General features: G+C 41.8%; 1 protein-coding gene across 8 annotated transcripts in view; it reads right to left on the reverse strand.

Annotated features, from left to right (window-relative positions):
* The window catches only part of CUL1 (cullin 1), a 93,297-nt gene that overhangs the window by 49,249 nt on the left and 20,346 nt on the right, over nt 1-23,702 (reverse strand). For all 8 annotated transcript variants that reach the window (XM_035699739.2, XM_025434023.3, XM_035699737.2 and 5 more), the window contains one exon: nt 7,660-7,960. In XM_035699739.2, the coding sequence (XP_035555632.1) occupies nt 7,660-7,799 (140 nt within the window). In that variant the 5' untranslated portion in view covers nt 7,800-7,960. The remainder of the gene's footprint in view (nt 1-7,659; nt 7,961-23,702) is intronic.

Genomic DNA, 23,702 nt, shown 5'->3' on the forward strand with positions numbered 1-23,702 from the left:
TCCTCAAGCACACTCCTGGCTGAGCATGGACCCCAACGCTAGGTTAGATCTCACGACCCTGGGATCAGGACCTGACCGAAGCCAAGAGTTGGGCACTTAACCAACTGAGCCACCCAGGCATCCCTAGGTGTAGATTTTTTAGGGAGCAGTGAACCACCTCTTATAAAAAATGGCACCAATTGTGCTTTGAATCCAGGCTGAGTCAGCAGAAAGGCAAGGAACACAGCCCACACATTTGGACACACTCTTTGACAACACACAATATTCAGCTTTTCACAATTTTTAGCTTTGAATCAGCTGTACTATGGGGGGAAATGTTATCAGAAAAGGAAAAAGCAGGTTCTTCATGTGTATCAGAAGCTGTTTGAGAGAAGTCATCTATCCAGGGAAACTAGTCCTTCCCTGAGTCACCCCGGAGTCAGATGTGAAGAAAGACACTGTTGGAGTATTTCCAGTGTAGCATCTGGAAGGGAAAATAATCCATATTGAAATAATTCTGAAATGGATGCACTCCTGAATTACTAGGTGTGGCCTTTTTCTGGGAAAACCACAGCCCTCACGCTTCCAGATGCTTTCTTTCCCTCTGCATGAAGTGGGGGTCCTTCTGTTACTCCGCTTCCAGAGACCACACTGACCACGTGCCATTCCAACACATGAACAACTACGTGTTAATGCATCATTTACTTTAGATGAAGAGTATAAAAACAAAATAAATATGACGAATATTTAGAAGAAAATGGGTCACATCTAAGATTACTTTTAAACCAAAAACAACTAAAATAGATTATGAGGATAAGCTAAATATGGGAATAAGAGGAAACCATCAAGAGGTAAAAATAAACTAAAAATCTAAAAGGTAATGAAATAGAAGCTCCATTCAGGAGTCAATGGGTTAGTTGTTTTTATGTAAGGCAGCCAGAATCTAATAAACCCGTATATTTGACTTTTAAAACTTTTGAGAGTCTCTTTAAAAAAGTTCACTGGAGATTCTTCGGTAACACAGCCAAAGGCAGAAAATATATGAGGAATGAGCAGACATGGGGTCTCTCGGCGCCAGCAGGCCAGTAAGTGGTAGGTAGTATGACAGTTTGTATTGAAGAGCCACGCCTGGTTGTGCCTCTACAACAGGCCGTACAACTCCTCTGTCACCACAGAAGTGTTCAATCATTTGCCAGGCCATCCCTCTGCATGACTGGTAGGGACAAGTCACTGAAAGGGGTCACATCTGATGCAGAGGGGTCTAAGGCAAAGCCACACACGTGCACACATTCCTGCAGATGTTTCCAGAGCACCTTCCCTGCTGCAGGGACTATAAAGGAATGGCTTGTCTCCCACTGCAGGAGTGGTCCGCACACATCCACCTGTAAGACCAAGGAATGATGCCAGTGCTTCGGGGAGACATGGGGGACTCCAATGACTGTCACCTCCAGCACCACGCCTTCAACTCACACACCTCTGGGGAACCTCTCCACGAATTTTAGTTACCACCAAACTCACATGATTTTCATTTTCTAAAATAGAAGTTAATTCAATTCAAGAAGCAAAACGAAACAGAACGATTTTCCACCACCACTTCTTACCCAACTGAAACTTAAGAGTGGAATTTAAACAGTTAAAATTAAAATCATTAAAAATCATTTGGAAAGACTACACTAGAAGTTGCATTTAAAACATTAAAAATACTTCCTATATTCCTATAGGAATTGACATCACATGTCAACAAATGTATCACCCGTACAAATATGCAAGAGCCCCAAGACCACCTACCATTTGGTACAGTTGGTCTGTAAAGTTGTAAAAGAATCAAATTCTCACTCAGCTATTGTTAGGTATGGTTCTAAAAAGGGATAGCCCATGTGAAGCAACTTTACATCCACAGCATATTTCAAAAGCAAACTCTGCTTGCAACTGAAATTGTGACTATAAAATTTGAAAATGCTCAGTGTTCTAAATAGGTGTAAGATGAATCAAATTTAAAAGGAGGGGTGCCTGAGTAGCTCAGGGTCATGCTCAGTGGGGAGTCGGCTTGAAGATGCTCTCTCTGCCCATCCCCCTGCTTGTGCTCTCTCTCTCAAAATAACGATATATCTTCAAATTTAGAATGAGAAAACCTGAACATATCATGTTTATAGTAATAAAAACAAAAAGTTGCTTTTAGAGGCAACTATGCAATATAATTTGTGGGTTCTCTCTCAAAGATAAATATGATTTGTCAACCTTAGAAACTATTTTAATAGTATAAGGTCAGCAGTGACAGGTAGACTTTTATGGGCAGGTATAACTAGGACTCCATTTGCATAATAAAAAATAATAAACTATTTTTTAAATTTTTATTTATTCATTCATGAGAGATACAGAGAGGCAGAGACACAGGCAGAGGGAGAAAGAAGCAGGCTCCCTGCAGGGAATCCGATGTAGAACTCAATCCTAGGACCTCAGGATCATAGTCTGAGCCAAAGGCAGACTCAACTGCTGAGCCACCCAGGTGTCCCAAATAAACTACTTTAATATGCACGTTCTATACTGAAAATCTTAAAAAGCACAAAAGAACATTTGAAAATTTATCATCGGGCAGCCCAGATGGCTCAGCGGTTTAGTGCCGCCTTCAGCCCAGGGCTTGATCCTGGTGTCCCGGGATGGAGTCCCACATTGGGCTCCTGCATGGAGCCTGCTTCTCCCTCTCCCTGTATCTCTGCGCCTCTCTCTCTCTCTCTGTGTGTGTGTGCGTGTGTGTGTGTGTGTGTGTGTGTGTGTCTCTCATGAATAAATAAATAAATAAAATCTTAAAAAAAAAATCTCAGGGTCCTGGGATCGAGCCCCATGTGGGGCTCCCTGCTCAGCCCAGAGTCTGCTTCTCCTCCTCTCTCTGCTCCTCCCCCCACCCTCGTTCATCTCGCATACTTGCATACGTTAATAAATAAAACTTAAAAAAAAAAAAGATGAAAATGTCCAAATACAATCGGACTAGGTGGTTACTTCAAAGTAGACATGGATCATCATCAATCTACTGTGCAAAGAATTTGTTATTCTTTTGGCCCAATCTGCTTTTCTGTGAGATTTTAAGTTTCTACAAAGCTAAGAGAATTCTGCAGCAGGCAGGCCAAGGAGGTAGAAAGGCCACTACCTGGAATATCCCCCGTGTGCCCAGAGCTCCTGTAGGAGAGCTGGCAAGAGGCTAAGTGTGTCAACCTGAGAAGAATGACGCAGCAGCTGGGACATGCCCGCACAGCTGGTAGGTACTGCAGCAGCAGCAGGACCAGCATGTCCTGGCATGTTATCCCTGCAAAGCATATGCTACAGGCAGCCAAGGGCTCAGCAGATTTTACTATAGGTGGAAAAGTGCCCCCAACTCCAGGGATGGTGAACTGTGTCAAAGAACATCAGGACGGAGATTAAATATGAATCCCAAGTATGCTCATTTGTAACCTCTTGAGAGGTAAACAGCCAAGACTAGGAAACAGGAAAGGGATTCTTAGTGTACCGGTTCGGGAAAAAGACGACTTTGGAAAAAAGAGGCTAAGAAACAGAATAAACTATTTCAGCCCACAGCACTACAGGGTTTAAAAGCACTACAGGGTTTAAAAGACCAGAAACTTCAAGACTGACGAGAACTTATGGAGGCATACGGGGAAAAAAAAAAAAGAAAGACCTCAACCTGCAGGTTTCTCTTGATTCCAAGGGAAGGCAAAATCATGATTTGAGTGTTCGCAGACCAAAATTAAAAAGGATTTTGGTTGAAGACGAGGGGCAGGTAGATCTGGGGCCTGGCAAAAACAGAAACTAACCACACAGCCTGGTAGACAGACTTGATCACATGGGCTGCTCTCAGTTATGCCACAAGGACCCGCACATCATCCTGCACCCCCTTCATAAATATCTGCTACATTAATCAAGACCACGCTTGTTTTGAACCAAGCATGACACCTCAAGCATGATGGTGTCAATAAACTAAATAAGAAATGACATGACTTATTTCAAGTTCAAAAGAAAGAACATCTGCTGTTATCTACCCCTGTTACATATCCACCCATACAGAATGCATTCCTTTATTTTACTGCCAAAAAATCCCCAAAACACTTCACCACTGTATTGTATCTACAGCTGACCCTGGCTTGAACAACAGAAGTTTGAACTGCATAGGATGATTCAATTTAAGTGTGGATTTGTTTTCAATAAGTACAGTACAGTACTATGAATGTATTTTCTCCTCCTTATGATTTTAATATTTTTTTCTACCTTGCTGTATTGTGAGAACAGACGAAACAACACACAGAACACACAAAATATGTGTTACCTGACTGTTTATGTTCTCAGTAAGGCTTCCAGTTGACAGCAGGCTATTAAGTTTTTGGGGAGTCAAGTGACACGCAGAGCTCGGACTGCACAAGAGGTCAACACCCCAACACCCGTGTTGTTCAAAGGTCAACTGTGTAGTATGTAAGACATCACAGAAAGTTGCAACCGAACAGGCAGGCATGCAGCGAGGAGAAAGGGCTTGAGACTAAAACTTGAGAAGAAAAAGGAAGCCTTTGAGCAGTGGCTGGAAACAAAGTGGACTGAACTAGACCTTTCGGACTGCAGATGCTCTCGGGCTTTTTTCTTTCCAAAAATACTGTTCTCTTTCCCTTGCCATCTTGAGTTAAAAAGTCAAGAAAAACGTTTACACTGTATAATAAGGCTCCAAGAATATTTGTGTCATATTCCGAAGCAAGACACTTTCTCGAGAAAGCATGTCACATATGTTTCTCCAGCATAAACAAAGGGTAAAAACCTAGCTGTTAGCTTCCAGCCAGAGTCAGGAAGGAAAAGGATCCCTCTTTTCTCTCAACCAGCTTCCCTCTCCCCCATTTCTGACCCATTCTCCTTCAGCAACTAATGACCAGGATTGTCTGACTCTGAAGAGTGAACAGTGGGGTACACAGTCTGCTCCTCCTTCCCGGAACCCAAAGCACCTGCCAACCGGCAACGGAATCAATTGTCAGCATCAGATGTCACTGTAAACCAGCCCGTAGGAGACGATCTGAAGAGGCGATTCAGTAAGTGGTTACAGGAGAGACTGAACATACACCCGGAGAGAAAACTTTAAAAAAGATCTATTGCATCATGCAAACTGAGGCGGGGCTAGAGCTCGCAGCAGTGTTGGAGGCAGCGCTAGGTCTTGGAACACTTCAACAGAAGTGAAGATGTGCTTCAGAAAGAGGTGTCTGCTGCCCCAAAGTTCTCATTCTGACAATAATGACACTGAGACTAAAAATGCAGGTGAGGGGGGAGTGTGCTTGAGAATTTGCAATAATTAATACAAGTAGACAGGGGCACCTGGGTGGCTCAGTCAGTTAAGTGTCTGACCTCGGCTCAGGCCATAGTCTCAGGGTCTTGGGATCGAGCCCTGCATTGGGCTCCCTGCTCAGTGCGGAGCCTGCTTCTCCCTCTTCATCTACCACTCCCCCTGCTCGTGCTCTCTTTCAAATAAGTAAATAAAATCTTTAAAACTGTGGCTGCTACTCATAAATATCTAAAGAATTAATGTAAAATATTTCAGAGTCAGGCTAGCCTCTCCACTCTTAATAAATGTATGAAGCCATTACGTTCTCAAAACTGGGAGGAAAAGAATGCTCAATTGTAGAGTAGTATTCCCCCCAAAATTTTAAAACTGAAGAACTACATATTATAATTATTTGTAGAATGCAAGAATTCAGTAATTGCTGCAAGCGGACAAAGTCTCTACATTCTAGAGTTCTAAAAGCCTAACACCTTGGACAAAGGACCAATCTGATTCAGCCAAAAATGACATATTAAGAAATTCTCCAGAGACAAATCAGCAGGTACATGTCCATGGTCTCCATCGGGGCTTCCCTGATTTTTCTGCACACCAGAAATCCAGCCAAGTGCCTTGTCTCACCACTGGAATCATCTTCAGCTGTATTACTTACAAGATTAAAAAAACAAAAGCCGTGCACTTAAAAGCAAGTCACAGCCCTCTTGAGTGGAGTCATGTCCTCTCATTTGTCAGAGATTCTATTCTTGAAGGTTTTCTGTATCTTATGATCTAGCAATCCCACTCCTAGCCATCTACCCAAGGTAACTGAAAACACTTGTCTACACAAAAATTCACCTATACTATTTCTAACAGCATCGTTCAGGAAGAGCCAGAGAGTGGAAACACCCCAGATGGCCCATGACTGACGAGTGGATAAACAGAATGCAGCATCTACCCACCCGATGCCGCAGTAGAAAGGAATGACATGCTGACACACAATACAACAAGGATGGAACCTGAAAACACTGTGCTGAGTAAAAAAAGCCAGTCTAAAAAGGCTACATACTGTGCAATCCATCAGAAAGGTCCAGAATAGGCAAATGCATCAAGGCAGAAAGTAGATTAGTGGTTGCCAAGACCCAGGGGAGGGAGAATGGAAAGTGACTGCGGATGGGTAAAGTCTTCCTCTGGGGGCGATGGAAATAGTCCACAATTAGACAATGTCAATGGCTGCAGAGCTTTGGGAATACACTAAAAACACTGTATTAAAGAAGGGTGAATTTTTTCACACCCACGTAGGGACACACATACACAATAGGGTGAATTCTGTAGTATGTGAGGTGTATCTCAATTAAGCGGTTTGTAAATGTATGTGCCTGTATGAATGTGTACTCTAATTAGCTTTAAGTTAATTCTGAGCTAGACATGTAGCTTCATATCTATTTAATGTTAATTTTGGGGAAAAGATTCTAAAATATCAGCACGGCTGATGGTATATTGGAATATCACAAAACCAAGTTTGACAATTACTGATACATACTAAAAATTTACACGTGAGTCTCCACTGAACTAACAACTTTATAAACTACTAGAACCAGTAACAATCTGCTCTCTACTGAGTTAGCGTAAATTTTATCTTCTTTTATTTGATTGGAATCAAGAAACTCCGCAAGTTAAAAAGTATATCACAAGTAGGTAATAGAGACCAGGAGCTACATCTTTTACACCCTCGTGACATCTGCAGCATTCAGGCAGCCCCTTGCATACACTATGCACCACATAATGCGTGAGTGAAATGCTTTACTACCATATTTGTAAAACAAGGTCATAAAAGTTAAGACTTTTTGCTCTATGTGGTAACCCTTTAGAGGAAGGTCAGCAAACTGCTCCCATCAAGGGCCAGACAGCAGGTATTTCTGACTTTGTGAACCAGACCATTTCTGATGCAACGACTCTGCTCAGCCCCCAAAGCATGAAGGTGGCTGCAGACAATACAGAGACCCAGGCTCCCTTGCTTTAACCAGCACAGTCCAACAGAACTTTCTGCAAAACAGAACTTTCTGCAATGACAAAAGTAGTTCGCCACCTACAAGCACTTGAAATACAGATAGCATGACTTAGGAACTGTTAATTTTAGTGACTACAAATGTGAACAGCCATATGTAGCGAATAACTCCTACCAAACAGCATTGCTCAAGACTAACCAACTAGCCAATTTCACCTCTGGTCAAAAAACTTAAAGAGTGAGTTAATTTTTAAAGTTAAAAAAGAACTCCGATTGTGTCTCAGAATGAACTGGAAAGAGGAAAACACGATGTAAAATTTCTAGCAATTCATAGATCACACTATAGGAAATAATAAAAATTCTAAGCAAATTAATTGCAGCTCAAGCAGTAGGATACGTGTAGAGTTCCATGTATCTGGATTTCGCCATACTTTGTCTGGTATATACTTGCTGGATTCCAGCTCTGAGGTCGTCCCATATCTGGTCGAGGCCGATCTGCTTCAGTCCATGAGGATTCTGACTCCGGTTCGAGGACATTGTGAGTAATATTCTGAAGTCGTCCAGTGTAGCAATCCTTATGCAAAGTACAGCTAATTCTCCATTAGATGAAAATATACAGTATCATTCCAAATTTATTCACAGCAGCTCAGAAAGGATGTCCTTTAAATGCAGAGAATGAAATCTCATTGCAGGCAGACCTGAAGAAGAAATAAAGTGAATTAATGAATTCTTTCTTGACATCCCAGGGTGGGTAAGAGGGTACCTGCCGCATAGATAGAAACATTCAGTCTACAGGCTTTAGTTGGCACCACACTCATCTACAGAACACTTCTCTTTCTCTGTGCATACAAAATCATATGATCTACGTACACAAATATGCTTAGAGATTTAGTTTGGAATCATACGAATTCATAAGAAAAGTGCTCACAAGAAAAGCTGTGTGGAACTCTGTAGAAGCACAACTAATACTGTTGCCTTTCTTTGCCTTCTGAAGGTATCAAAACCCAAAGGAAACTCCCAAAAAGAGAAGCACAAATACCTAAAAAGTAGGAAAACCCAGCCAGCACCAGCACCCCACCTGATAGTGTGGTCGGGATGGTAGTACCACCTGGTACTATTACCTCTTTAAAACTACACGCCTTCCTAACACTTAATTTTCCCCTAAGGGGAAAGAAATTATCACTTACATTCCCTAGACTCACACACAGTTCAGTTAATTCTATCTTAGATAAGCCAGGCACCTCATACCCATCGAGATGCTCTTTTAATTCCTAGCAGCAACTGAGAAAAACTTTCTACTCCTCCCATTTTTACCTTCTCCTCCCCATACCGTGTCCACTGGGCACCATCATAGTAACTTCAAGTAAATGGATTACTATGGGGCCAATTCAACCTTCTTTCTTCAAACCTCTACATGCCAGTGACTCACAGAATGAAGTTTATCACCAGCCCAGACAGCTCCTCTGAGGCCCAGACCCAGCTCTACACCCAAGTGTCCACTTCACATCTCCTCCGGCAGGTCTCTGGCTGAACTCAGGGACCATCCCCAGCTCTACCGCTCACCAGTGTTGCCCAGCTCCGTAAGGGGCAGCTCCATGTATCCACGTGTCAGAAACTTGGGAATAATTCTAATGCCTCATTCCTATTCTTTCGCATTCCAGTGCTACTCATTTTAACCTTTGGGGTCATGTCACATCCACTCACTACCTCCTCTTCCTCTCCCAGTGGATGACAACAACGACATCATCATCATCATCATCATCATCATCATCATCGTTGTTGCACACAGGGATGCCATTTGAGCAGTCTACACTCCCAGAGCGCCCCTCCCTTTGACTCACCCTCTCAAGGCTTCACACAGCAGTTGAGTCTAAAACTATAAATCTGATTAGGTGTCGGGGAGTCAAGCTGGTGTCTGAGGCAGGGAAATCCTGAACAAAGCACCCCCAGATCTTCTCTTTAGGAAAACTTGAAATAATTTACTAGAGTTGTTCTATACGAGATTAGCAATTTTAATACCACGGCCCACCACCAACACAGTTACCCACAAAAGCTGCAGCCCCTCTCACACCTGAGCAAGGGCTACAGCCCGGGCCCCCAGGAGCCAGCCCTGCCTGGGGCCCTGTGGGCTGCAGCTGCTCAAACCACTCACTCTCTACAAGATCTTTCTATCTCTTCATGTGCCTCTTACAAAACTCTCCCCTTTGGCCCCCGGGCACAGCCACGCAGGCTTTTCCCTCCTTTCCAGGCCATGCCAGTCCCCTTCTCACTCCTGAGAATCTCTGCATCTGTTGCATGGGCCAGTGAGCCCCTGTGCTCATTCTCTACCCACGTCCATTTGGGGCAGGCTTACCAGGAAGTCCCAGATGAGGCTTGCCCCCTTCATGGGACTTCTCCTTCTTAACTCTTATTCCTGGTAATTCCAAGCCTGGGTCTCCCTTCTCTGGTGAGAAGGATTCATGGCACAGAGACCATCTCTTTTGCTCACCACAGTATCCTGAAAATCTCACTCAGAGCCTGGTGCATATAGGTCAGTGTTTTGTATGAATAAATGAAATAATAAATTGAGGAATTCAAAAGCTGGATGTTTTTTACAGGATTTAGAAATAATGAAACATCACTATTATAAAGCATCTGAACTTACCCCCAAGTCCCTCTTTAGAATCTCCATTAAATTTGATCTTGTTTTTTCTAAACTTTTTCCTTCAAACACTAGATTTTAGGCTAAATGTTTTTAAATAAATTTATTTTTTATTGGTGTTCAATTTGTCAACATATAGAATAACACCCAGTGCTCATCCCATCAAGTTTTAGGCTAAAATTTATTTCTTGCTGTTTCATTTAGTAATGTGTATTATTCTGGTCACTGCAATGTATATGTATTTTAACATGGTGTTTAAACAGACTTCTAAGAGTTATAGAAATTCAGTGATCATTAATATTTTATTTAACAAATATTTAGTAGGAACTACCACATGCTAGGCACTATCATAGGCACTATCTTATGTATTATTAATAGTCAATCAAAACAGACATAGCACTACTGTTGTGGAATAAAGCAACTTCTTAAAAGCTAACCCATTAACTTCTGGTATGTGACATACTTGTAAACTGAAAAATTTATGTACCAAAAATATTTGCTTAGAGCCGATGACAAGAGGACTAGAGGTAACCTTAAAGATAGTTCTGGTCCTTCTTTTTATAGATTAGAAAAAAACTTATTCAGAGAAGTAATCAAACCTAACCAGAATTAAAATGCTGGAAAGTGGCAGGACCACAAGCAGACAGACCTCTGGATTCTCAAAAGCCAGTATTTCCTAATATTCTAGTCTGAATTTTAGGTTCTTTCATTTGTAAGGTGTCAATAAATAAGGAAACTCATTTCAGGATTTGCAAATCAATCAACATGATACACACATCAATGAGAAAAGATAAAAACCACGTTATCATTTCAATAGATGCAGAAAAAGCATTTGACAAAGTACAACATACATTCATAATAAAAAAAAAAACCTCAACAAAGTAGGTCTGGAGGAAACATACCTCAATATGAAAAAGACCATCTATGAGAAACCCACTGCTAACATCATCATCAGTGCGGGAAAAACTAAGAGGCTTTCCCCTTTGGTCAGGAACAAGACAAAGATGCCCACCTTTTATTCAACATAGTACTGGAAGTCCTAGTCACAATATCAGACAAGAAAAAGAAAAAAAGACTCAAATCGGAAAGGTAGAAGTAAAACTCTTACTATTTGCAGATGACGTGATACTATATGTAGAAAATCCTAAAAACTCCACCACTAGAACTGATAAATGAATTCAGTAAATTCAGCAAATCAATATGTAGGAATCTATTGCATGTCTATATGCTAATAATGAAGGAGCAGAAAGAGAAATTAAGAAAACAATCCCATTTACAACTGCACCAAAAATATTACAAATACTTAGGAATAGATTTAACCAAAGAGGTGAAAGATCTGGACTCTGAACACCATAAAACACTGATGAAAGAAACTGATGATGACACAAATGGAAAGACATCTCAGGCTCATGGATTGAAAGAACAAATATTGTTAAAATATCTATTCTACCCAAGCTATCTACAGATTTAAAGTACTCTCTATCAGAATACCAATGCATTTTTCACAAAACCTAAACAATCCTAAAATTTGTATGGAACCACAAAAGACCCCAAACAGCCAAAATAGTCGTGAAAAAGAAAAACAAAACTAGAGGTATCACAATTTCAGAGTTCGAGTTATATTACAAAGTTATACACAGTGATCAAAATAGCATTTTGTACTGGCACAAAAACAGATCAGTAGACAAGAATCAAAAACCCAGAAATAAACCCACAATTATATGGTCAATTAATCTTTGACAAAAGAGGCGAGGATATGCAATGGGAAAAAGTTTCTTCAACAAATGATGTTGGGAAAACAGGACAGCTACATGCAAAAAAGTGAAACTAGACAGCTGTCTTACAGCATACACAAAAATAAACTCAAAATGGATGAAAGACCTAAATATGAGAGCTAAAACCATAAAAATCCTAGAAGAGAGCACAAGCAGTCATTTCTCTGACCTCAGCCATCACAACACCTTTCCCTTGTCTCCTGAGACAAGGGAAATAAAAGCAAAAATAAATGATTGGAACATAAAAACAAAAAGCTTCCTCCACATGCAAAGAAAACAATCAACAAAATTGAAGGGCAATCTATTGAATGGAAGAAGATATTTGCAAATGGCATATCCAATAAAGGATTAGTATCCAAAATATATGAAGAATTGATACAACTCAACACCAACCCCCCCCAATAATCCAATTAAAAAATGGGGCAGAAGACATGAAGAAATATTTCCTCAAAGAAGACATCCAGGTGGCAAACAGATGTATGGAAAGATGTTCAACGTCATTCATCATTAGAGAAATACAAATCAAAACTACAGTGAGATATTATCTCACACCTATCGGAATGGCTAAAATCAAAAACAGAAGAAACAACAGGTGTTGGCAAGGATGTAGAGAAAAAGGAACCCTGTTGGTGGGAATGCAAACTAGTACAGCCACTCTGGAAAACAGTATTGAGGGTCCTCAAAAAATAAAAAAAAAAAGAACTACTCTATAATCCAGTAATGGCACTACCGAATATTTACCCAAAAATGCAAAAATCCTAATTGAAAGGGATGCATGCACTCTTCTGATTAATGCAGCCTTATTTACAATAGCCAAATTATGAAGCAGTTCAACTGTCCAACAACTGAATGGATAAAGTAGATGTGAAATATATATGCATAATGTAATATTACTCAGCCATAAAAAAGAATAAAGTCTTACCATTTGCAACAACATGGATGGAGCTAGAGTGCATGACACTAAGCAAAATACCCCAGAGAGAGACAAATACCATATGATATCATTCATAAGTGGAATTTAAGAAACAAAACAAGCAAAGGAGAGAGAGGCAAATCAAGAAACAGACTTAACTACAGAGAACAAAATGATAGTAACCAGAGGGGAGATGGGTGGGATAGGTGATGGGATTTTACAATGTACACTTATCATTATGAGCAGTGACTAAAGTATAGAATTGTTGAATCACTATATTTACACCTGAAGCTAACCTAACACTATATCTTAACAATATTGGATTAAATTTTAAAGTTTAAAATAAAGAAGGTTTAAAAAACAAAACAAAACAAAACAAAAAACCCCAAAAGCAAAAAACAAAACAAAAAGAAACAGAACAAAACCCAGGGAAAGACTAAAAGAGCCAAAAGAAAAACCCAGATTCACAGTCACCAGTTTTCTATTTATTAATCTTAGAAACCCAAACGGCTCTAATTAAAACAGCCAATAGATTGAAAGAGCTAATAAATCATTCCTAGCTGCATCAATATTAAGTCCATTACAATATTTTAAAATTTAAGGAAGCCAACTTTTTAAAAATGTCTGAGATTTTTTAAACTAAGAAAACCACTAAACAGCACAAAGGATAAAGTCAGGATACCACTTATCCTCTGGCAAAGTTAAAACACACTAAATAAAACGGTCAGTGTAATTTTTCTCTAGAACACCTCTACTCTTCTAGCTCAGCATCCGAATGTTCTTTATATGCTCTTTCTTCCAAATGTTCTTTATATGCTCTTCCTCTACTACATTTGGTTCCAATGAGTCTTACTCTACACCAAGACTTGCTGATACTCTGTAAGATCAAATATACAACCTTTTCATGCTAAAATGTCAAGTTTTACTTGTCATACATGCTTTATGTCTAATTCTACACATGTAATTTTGTGCCAAAGCACACTTCAGTTTATATGCAGAATATGCTGGAAAATAAGCAAAATATTCTATTTCAAACTACTGATTCCAGTTTTCTAATTGTCCCCACCGAGTGCCCAAAATTCATGCATGGTTGATCTGAGGTTCTCAAAAATTCACGTCTTCATCTATTTAACTCAGAAGTTTGTTTATTTTTGAGAGAGAGAGAGAATTTGCACATGTGTGCAGCGGAGAAACAGAGGGCAAAGCAGAGAGAGAATCTAAGCAGGCTCCACACCCAGCATGGAGCCCAGACACGGGGTTCCATCCCACAACTCTGAGATCAGGACTGGAGCCAAAAATCAAGAGTCGGATGCTTAACCACACTGAACCACCCAGGCGCCCTGTATTTAACCCAGAAGTTTAAGGAGGTTATTTTTACCTTGTATTTTCAATATCCCCTAGGGAGCCTCCCGCCTACGTACTTAAACACTTATTACTAATATTACAGCAAAGAAATCCGAAACTAAGTCTAAAAGGAAACAAGTGAGCATATCAGAAAAACGTTTTAAAGGTCAGAGGACATGCTGACAGCAAACAGCTGACCTGCTGGTATCTGGGTGACCTCTCTGGAGCAGATGGGGGGACAGAGTTTGGGTGGGAGATGCTTCTTAGGAATGAGGCATCTGTGTGATGGGGGAAACAGGAGCAGGCAGGGGAGTGAGCTGTGACAAAGCCCCTACAGAACTGGCACCCACCCAACAGGGAGCACTGCAATAAGCACTGTCAGAGTGTTACACGCAAGGGCACAGGGCCTGGCTGGCCCTCCTGCTGCCATTGGGCTCAGACGCTGCAAGAGGGCCAGACCTGGCAGCTCTCTGTAAGATTGCTTGGAGTGATAACATACAACACAGATTATCAGAAAAGATAGGCTTATCTGTCAATGTTGCAACTTTAGAAATATACCACTTTACAAAGTATGAAGCATCTGTCTCATGACCAGGCCATCAAAACCGTGGATAGCCTTAAGCAGACTTCACAAAAAATCAGTTGTGAATGGTTTTTAGGTAAGGGGTAAAATATTTCCCCAATAAATCATATCATGTAGCCAAAAAACTCTGGAGGCCCAAAAAGCCAATGGCTATCAAAAACAATGGACAAAACTAAACAAAATACATACTTAGGAAATTATGTAGTTTTCAAAAGTACTCTGGTACAGTAGACCTTTGACACGACAAGGTGTACCATCTGTGGTCACTGACACCCAGGAGTTAACACTCAAGTTTTCAGACACAGATTCTGCAGGTTTGTACAGGAAACCAGGGCACAAAATGCCACCAATCACGGGCAGAAACCAACAGCAATGCCGGCTGGACCTAGTGAAGCCTCAACAATCACACCATGTGCACACATATAATTCTACTTCACTTTCATCTCTGCCTCGGAAAATAAAGATAGTGGAATGGAACACGAGGTAAACAGGTCACATAGGAACAGGGAGGTTGTATATTTAAGGACTTCTCTCAGAGACTGTGTTGTTCCAAAGGGTTATGAAAAGTTAAAAGAATCCATAATAAACAAGCTTTCTAAAAAAACAAAAAAACAAGCCTTCTAACAGTTCAAACTGTGAACTAACCAAACAGCCTATTTCTCAAGAGTAACGGTGCACAAGACTCCTTCACTGACTAAATAAACGACCTCCAAGAATCTTGAAAAATACATCTTCTTTGATATTAGTAATTCAGAGTCTTATTAGTAATAAAAGGGCTTCTAAGAAAAATGAGCACTTACAACAGCCTTCCACTGAACACTCATCAGAGCATCAACTGAATAGAAAGGTTATGGGAAATGCTAGCTTTAGTGAAGTATTTTAAATCATTTTGTTTACTACAAGACTTCAGAGGCCTTACTAAGTGGATATACCTTATGAATCGCCATCACAGTAACAATTTAAAGCCTTTCCCACTCAGGCTGACTTGGCCACAAGAGTATTTTTTTCCCCGAACCTATCTCAGGACAGAGTTTTAAAAAAACAAAACTAAACAAAAAACCCACAAAACTATGTTTTCAAGGAACAACAGAGCTTTTCTTTTTCTTTTTTTAATAAGATAATTCTGCACCAATCCCTACTTATTCCTAACATTCTTGGATCAACCAGTTTTACAATTTTTTCTTTAATAATGAAATATACCTCACACTTCACTTGATAAAATAACACATCCTTGTTTTTGTGAGCTAAAATGCTATTGTTCAAACTAGTCCCCTGTTAAAGGGCTTCTAGGTGCTTATTTCTTAACAGTTATAAGTGATACTGCAACAAGCAGCCTTCTGAGAACTTCTCTCCTGCTGACTTGAGTGTGCACAATAAATGCCTATAGGTGTCTGCCTGATAAATGGACTATGGAACCATCTACCAGGTGAGAACACACAGGAGAGGAGGCACAGATTGTGGGAGATAGTTTACTTTTGGACACAGTGGATCTAAGGAGCTTGTGAGTCATCCTAGGAAGCTGGGTTGTGGAGAGATCATCTCTGACAGGCACCACCAGGATCTTTGGGAACCAGTCAGAGAAATTATACAGAGAGATGGGCTCAAACTGATTCCTGAGAACATTGGCAAACTGACTAGAAGACGGGGAACCAGAGTCTGTATCTGCAAAGTTACAGCCCCAACGAGAGGACCCCTATCCTGGAGGCCACAGAAAAGAGGGCCATGGTCGGCGGGGCCTCATCATGGTCATAGAAAAAGCTCTGCTCTTTACTTCTTGTGTGACCTTGGGTAAATCACTTGACGTATCTCACGGGGGTCAGGAATAATGAGGCAACATAGTGAATCAATGCTAGCTCTTATTTTCATCATCACGACGATAATCTGAAATGCAGCTTCTGGCTTTAGTTTTAAGTCACTAGTGACACCTCAGTAAGGAAAGTCTCACTGTGGTTTTAAGGATAGAAATCAAACGGGAATGGACTGGGAGGTACAGAAATGCAGACTTTTTTGGCCACAAAGGAGTGAAGAACGCTGGAAGGGGGTTGTGAGGTCTGAGAAAGAGAGAGAGAGCCAGGGTCAGGAGGGCAGAAGGCTGTGGTTGGCAGCGGGAGGTCGGATCACTGACCAGGGAAATAGCGCGGTCTGAGCAGGAAGGCCTAGGCTGCGGGGCCAGGCCTGAGGAGGACAGAACAGAATGGCGTTCGAGGAAGTGTCAGTCAAGGCACAGGGAGCAACGTCCACATGGGTGGGGAATCACCTGAGGTGGTGGGTGCTGAGGAACTGAGCTGGCGCCTGGCTCTCCGATGAGCTTCTGGCGTCCGCGGTGAGCAGGTGCCCACCACGGGGAGGAGAACTGGCCGCGCACGCCCCCGGAGAGTCAGTCTGACTGCAGCTCTAAACCTCACAGGGCTTGTGGAATGTGGGAGAATATAAACGGCCACAGCTTGGCTTCCAGGAGGCTTACCATCTGAGGATGAGCGGGACGTTTAAGGAATGGAGACAGGCTACAGAGGAGCTTCGTATTCCCAGGGCAGGACTCCAGGGAGCTTGGTGAAGAAGTAAGGTGGGGGAGGAGGTGAGGGGAGAGGGTAAGGTTTTGGCAGAGAAGGCAGGCAATGCAGCTCCAGGAGTGCTTGGTCAGAGACGGAAAGATGGCCTGAGGGCTTGCTACTGGGATGTGACCGTGACTGGGAGACACAAAGGGGACCGAAGCCTCTAGTTGTAGGAAGGAGGATGGCCTCCCCTTTGTAAGACTCGGCCACGGCCTTCCAACTGGCCTATGGGGCCAAGCATTTTTTTTTTTTACTACACATCTAACAGTTTGTATTCTCCTAATGTATTATTCCCCTTCGCAATTCCTCACCGTAGAACACACAGGAATATAAATTCTTAAGACCTTTAAGGAACATAACTACCTCTCCACACAAGAGGAGAAACCCGCATGTTTTAAAGTAACAAGAGGGGCAGCCCAGGTGGCTCAGCGGTTTAGCGCCGCCTTTGGCCCAGGGCGTGATCTTCGAGACCCAGGATCAAGTCCCAAGTCGAGCCCCCTGCATGAAGCCTGCTTCTCCCTCGGCCTGTGTCTCTGCCTCTCTCTCTCCCTCTGTGGCTCATGAACAAATAGATAAAAACAAAAATAAATAAATAAAGCAACAAGAGAATCATAGCCCCTCCTCAGTTTCACCTCAACGACTCCAAAAGTCCAGATACCACTTTTGCATACGAGTAAAGTCCTGTTTACTGTCAGACCAAACACATCCAGCAGATGCTGCTGTAGAAGCCAACGCTGAGTGCTAAAGCAAGATAAATCAGAGTTGTACCAGGAACACAAGAAGCAAAGTTTTTTTTTTTTTTTAAAAAAAGACTACCTACAGTGCTTCATTTAGGCTGATGGCTTCTGAAAATCTAAAAAGATAAAAGCACCATTGACTTAAAAAGTTAGTTTCTTCTAAAAATAAAGGCTCTATTAAAGCTAGTGAAAACACAATTAAAATTCACTGTTAAAAAACAAAACAAGCTCTTCCTGTAAGTGATCTGAGGTGATCCACTATCCTCATGACCCAGAAAACCCCACAAAATCATGCAAATCAAGTGATTAAAATCTTCGTGTTCACTTTGAGAAACTTGCCCAGAAAGAAAAAAAAAAAAAGAAACTTGCCCAGGCCGTCATACACACATCGGAAGAGCCGCCACGTCTCTGAAGGATGTTACCTTTCAGCTGCGATGTGCACCATTCTGTCGAGAGATGGTGGAGCCGGGTAGGTGAGCCAGGCAGGACTGGGGGCCCAACACGGCTGGCAGCCCAGACAGTGGATTTTTTTCTGCACGTGCTTAAAAACAGAGAGCTGTGGGACTGAAGGATTTAGATGTAGATCCTCTGTCACTGGGCACATCCAGGTGAATGAGATCCCAGTGTGGTTGGATTAACCCCCTCGGGAGCATTCCCTGCCACTGGGAGACAATTTTGACTGAAACAGAGGGGACTGTTCCTAGACCAGAAGAGGGCACTGCGCAGAACCAGAAAGGTTTCCCAAAGGAAACTGAAGAAATAAAAAAAAACAAGACTCAATTTAGCTTTCCTAGGTGGGTAACATTTTAAATCTGATTACATCCGAAATGATCCTATATTGGGTCTTACCCAATATAGGAATTACTTATTTTCTGACACTTGGTTAAAAGAATGAACAACCCCTGGGCTCTGATTTGCAGGGTGGCACAGAAGACAACGAACTGGCCACCAATGATTTACACCTAGGGTAACTCTTGCGAATGCACAGCAACACATATGCATTCACTGTATGGTTTATGTGAGCAACAGCCAAAACCAAACCTGGAAACGACCTACATGTCCACTAATGGGAGAGGTCACAGATAAACTGTAGGAGGCTCAGTCCCACGACAGATTACACACACCTTGAGTCAACTGCATCTACATACCTCAGCATGGATCAATTTGAGAAAGACACTTGTGTGGAAAAGGTGACAGAAAATACATCTGGGTATGATCATGTTTTATATATAATATTGATTTTTTTTTTAAAGAGTACTTCTATGGGAGGAGAGAAGGCACGTTATCTGGCTAAGGCATGGGCCACCATAGTGCTTCTGTTTAAAAACAACAACAAATACCATACTTGTTAGAGATATGTTCTCTCCTGCATGAAATGGTATGATGGCTGGGGTTTACTCTAAAATACTGCAGGAAAAAAGATGAGTGACAGATATGTACATTGTAGTTCCTATTTGGATAATAGGACTACTATTACTATGGAATAATAAAAAGCTAACAGCAATCTAAACAAACCTACACAATACACAAAACAAAAATAGAAAAGCAAGAGGCTGGGAGGGAAGGGCAATTCAAGATCGTACAGGGACTTTCAAAGACTGGGAAGCAGCACATGGGGAGCTTCCAGGTGGAGTGGGGCGCAATACTGGAAACAGTGTATTCAGGAAGGTAGGATGTGGGTTCACAGGTGCTCACTGCAGGAGTATGTAGCTCACTGCAGCGCATGCCTGGACACGCCGCTGTGGTGTTCTATGGAGAGCTCTGTGATGTTCTATGGAGAGCCAGCCTATACATGATACATAAGAAAACGATACATAACACAATTCGGCGGGTTAAAGGGTACTCAGTGCCATTCAGAACTGAGATCACAAAGTTGCTAAGCTGAGAAATTCTTAAATTTTTCTTTTTAGAAATTCTTAACTTCCACTGAAGTTTCAGATGTAGACAGTACCTGGACCAGAGGCTGAATCAGCCCACCCGCCTGAAGGGTACAGCCGAGGTACAAGTGCCCTGCAAGAAGACTACAGCTCCTGGCTGTGAACTCTGCAGGCCATTCTGTTGGAGACTGAAACAATACACGTCTACACTTTCACTCTAATGATTCCAGGAGGCCGCCCCAAGCAGGATGGTGTGGCGCATCTACTCTGCCCACACAACCCTCTGCACACCCACAGCTCCACCCAGCTCCCCGTCCTCCTTTCCTTCCCCGAATCATAATGTCCCCAAAACGGAAGGCCTCCCTCTCTGCCTTTCTTCCCATCTCAGTTAACAAGAGCTTCAGGTGCCCAACTCAAAGCCCTGTGGTAATGAAAGCACCGCCTGCCTCCCTAATAGCCTGTGCTCCCACCTTCTCCATCATGGACACTCCGCCCTCCTCTCCAGGCCCTCTGTGGACACTTGACATTAGGGCCCCTGCTGGGCCTCCTCACTGCCCTCCCTACATTCAACCCAACCAGCCCCCTCTGTATTTTGTGGCTCTGACTCCTCTCCTCACCCTGTTGTGAAATCCATTCCATCAACGCCCCCCTGGTAGCTCCCGAATCTGCACAGCTCTCTGTACCCATCGTAACTCCAGTCCAAGAGCTATCATCCCACCTGGGTCACAGACACGACTCTCTTCACTGGCCTTGTTGCCACCAGTCCTGCCCGCTCCGATGCACCCTTCACACTGCTGCCAGGGTTACTTTTTTTTTTTTTCCCCTGGGTTACTTTCTAAAACAAACACAGGGCAGCCCAGGTGGCTCAGCGGTTTAGCGCTTTAGCGCCGTCTTCGGCCCAGGGTGTGATCCTGGAGACCCGGGATCGAGTCCCACGTCAGGCTCCCTGCATGGAGCCTGCTTCTCCCTCTACCTGCGTCTCTGCCTCCCTCTCTCTTGTGTGTCTCTCAGGAGTAAATAAGTAAAAAATCTTAAAAACAACATCAACAACAACAACATACAGCCATTCATTCTGTTAAGTGAATTTAACTCCAGTGACCTTGGTGTACACCCTACCACACCCATGAGCACCCCAGTGTGGCTATAAACTGTGTAAGGGAAGGACCTGATATTTACTGCAGCCTATGATGCTAGACTCTCTGCCAACAGGAGCTCTAATACTCTCATTTAATCCTTACAGTAACTATATTCTCTGCATGGTACCATCTCTTACAGATGAGTAAAGTTAAGCTCAAAGATATTAAGTAATCTGTCCAAAGTCACTGCAAATAAGTAGCAAGGACTCGGACCCAAGTGTTCAGAGTCCAAAGCCACGTTCTTCCCATCACCCTATCCCACACTGCTTCTTTAGAGAGGTGGAGATTTCTTACTCCACTTCCTTAAGCATGCTACCAAGAGCTTACAACCTTGGCTTCCAAAGGAACCACGCAAAACAACGAGCCACAACTTCATGATGTGAAAATGTCCAAGGCCAAATGACTGCAAACTAAAAGTCCAAGGAAGAGCTAGGAAATTCATGAAATGGTCATTTATTTACACATGCACCTTGTAATCTATTTAAAACCATGTTATTTGAATATTCATTAATTAGTGAATGTTAATTATTTAAAATTTTAACTTTTTTTTTTAAAGATTTTATTTATTTATAAGAGACACAGAAAGAGGCAGAGACACAAGCAGAAGGAAAAGCAAGCTCCATGCAGGGAGCCCAATGTGGGACTCAGTCCCAGAACCCTAGGTTCACACCCCGAGCTGAAGGCAGATGCCCAACCACTGAGCCACCCAGGCATCTCATAATTTTAACCTTTTTAATCAAGAAGAAATCTTGGGGTGCCTAGGTGGTTTAGTCTGTTAAGTCTCTAATACTTATTTGGCTCAGGTCCTGATCTCAGGATCCTAAGATTGAGTCCCATGTCTGGGCTCCTTGCTGGGCATGGAACTTGCTTAAGATTCTCTCCCTCTGTACCCCCCAACCTTTAAAAAAAAAAAAAAAAAAGTAATCTTAAAGATGCTAGAACAGGGGCTAATATCTTATAAATCCAAGCCAGCAATTTGCACATTCAAGAATCAGGATTCTACTTGTACACCGACCAGAAAGGACACTTACCATCTTAGATAAGTCTACATGACTTTATTACTGAATTTAAAGGCTTGCAAACTTTATACTTACTTATAAAACATATTATTCCATTTCTACATAGAACTAAAGGAACAATCGCAATTAAGTTCAAACAATTACAGTTGACAAGAAGCATAAAAAATTTCAATTAGTACCTTAATAGATGGCTTTTAGAGACATTACCTGAATTGTCTACTCATTTAAAGTCTTTCAAAGCCTTTCAATCCAGTTATAAAGAGAAGCAACAGAAATACATGGCCACATGGAAAGTAGGTTCTGCTAGTTCTCAACCAATTCAAAACCAAATTCCCAAGACCTGAATGTATCTTAGGTGCTTAAATTGCCTTGTTTATGTCTTTACTCAAAGCTAGTCATTAAACATTCAGGGCATTACCAGACCAGGTTCTGTTAACATAAACTTACCAAATGACCCATCAAGTCTAGTGCTAGGTATCCACCCAAAAAACAAGATAACATATGTCCACCCAAAGATCCATGTACAAATAGCACAGTTTTATATTAGCCTCAAAGTGGAATAACCCAAATGTCCAGTAATAGGTGAATGGCTACGCAAAATGTTGTACGGTACCAAAGAACACAATTTGGCAATAAAAACTGAAGTACCGATATGTGCTATAGTACAGCATGGGTGACCATCAATAACATCATGTTAAGTGAAAACCAGATGCAAAAGACCACATATTATGTGATTCCCTTTGTTACATGAAATGTCCAGAACAAGCAAACTTAGGGACAGGCAGTAGAGTGGTGTTTGCCTGGGGTTGGGGATGGAGAATAACTGCAAATAGGTACATGGGATCTTTCCTAGGTGATGGAAAGGTTCTAAAACTGATCATGCGGTGGCTGCACAACTCAGTAGCTTTTGTTAAAAATCACTGAATTATGCATTTAAAACAAGTGAACTTTATGGTATGTGAATTATACGTCAATAAAACTATTAAGAAAAGACAGCAAACTAGCTATAAATTTTTATGGGTCAAATTTAGTTCATTCACAAAAAAGGAATGTATCTCTCTCTACACGATGACTAGGTTCTGCACACATTCTGCACAGGTAAGGCCCTTAGCACAAACAACAGTCAACAGTATTACTGAGTGTCCCACCGGAAAGAGAACTTTTAGAACTGCTGTTTAAGATGTTACCAAAAAAAAAAAAAAAATTGTTACCAACAGAGGTGTTTACCATATTCCCCTGCAACATATATAAACAAGTGAAAATGTAATTTAAAAGGCTTAGCTTGGGCAGCCCGGTGGCTCAGTGGTTTAGCGCCGCCTTCAGCCCAGGGTGTGATCCTGGAGACCCCAGATCGGGTCCCACGTCAGGCTCCCTGCATGGAGCCTGCTTCTCCCTCTGCCTGAATCTCTGCCTCTCTCTCTCTCTTATGAATAAATAAATAAAATCTTTTTTTTTTTAAATAAAAGGCTTAGCTTAAAAAAAAAAAGGCTTAGCTTAGCTGATGGTGCTAGAGAACATGTCCCATGGCATGATTTACTACATTAAAGGCATCGACAAATAAATAAATAAATAAATAAATAAATAAATAAATAAATATAAAATAAAGACATAGACAAAAACTGCAATATGAGCTCAACGGGTCTGAAAGAAATCATTCCTGGCTGCAATGATCAAGAAGACTTCACAAGATGTGGGCTTTGAACTTTTTCTCAGGGACGAACAGGTTCTGAACAGCAGGAGAGGCACGGGGAGGGTGTTTCACAAGGGACAAAAGGCATGGGGCTGGGTGAGGGGTATGCAGAGGCAGAGGGCGGGTGTGCAGGTGCAGGAAGCCAGGCCTCCTTTCTGAGGGGGCAGCGGGGC

This window comes from Canis lupus, chromosome 16 (genome assembly GCF_003254725.2).
Source record: "Canis lupus dingo isolate Sandy chromosome 16, ASM325472v2, whole genome shotgun sequence".
Classification (NCBI taxonomy): domain Eukaryota; kingdom Metazoa; phylum Chordata; class Mammalia; order Carnivora; family Canidae; genus Canis; species Canis lupus.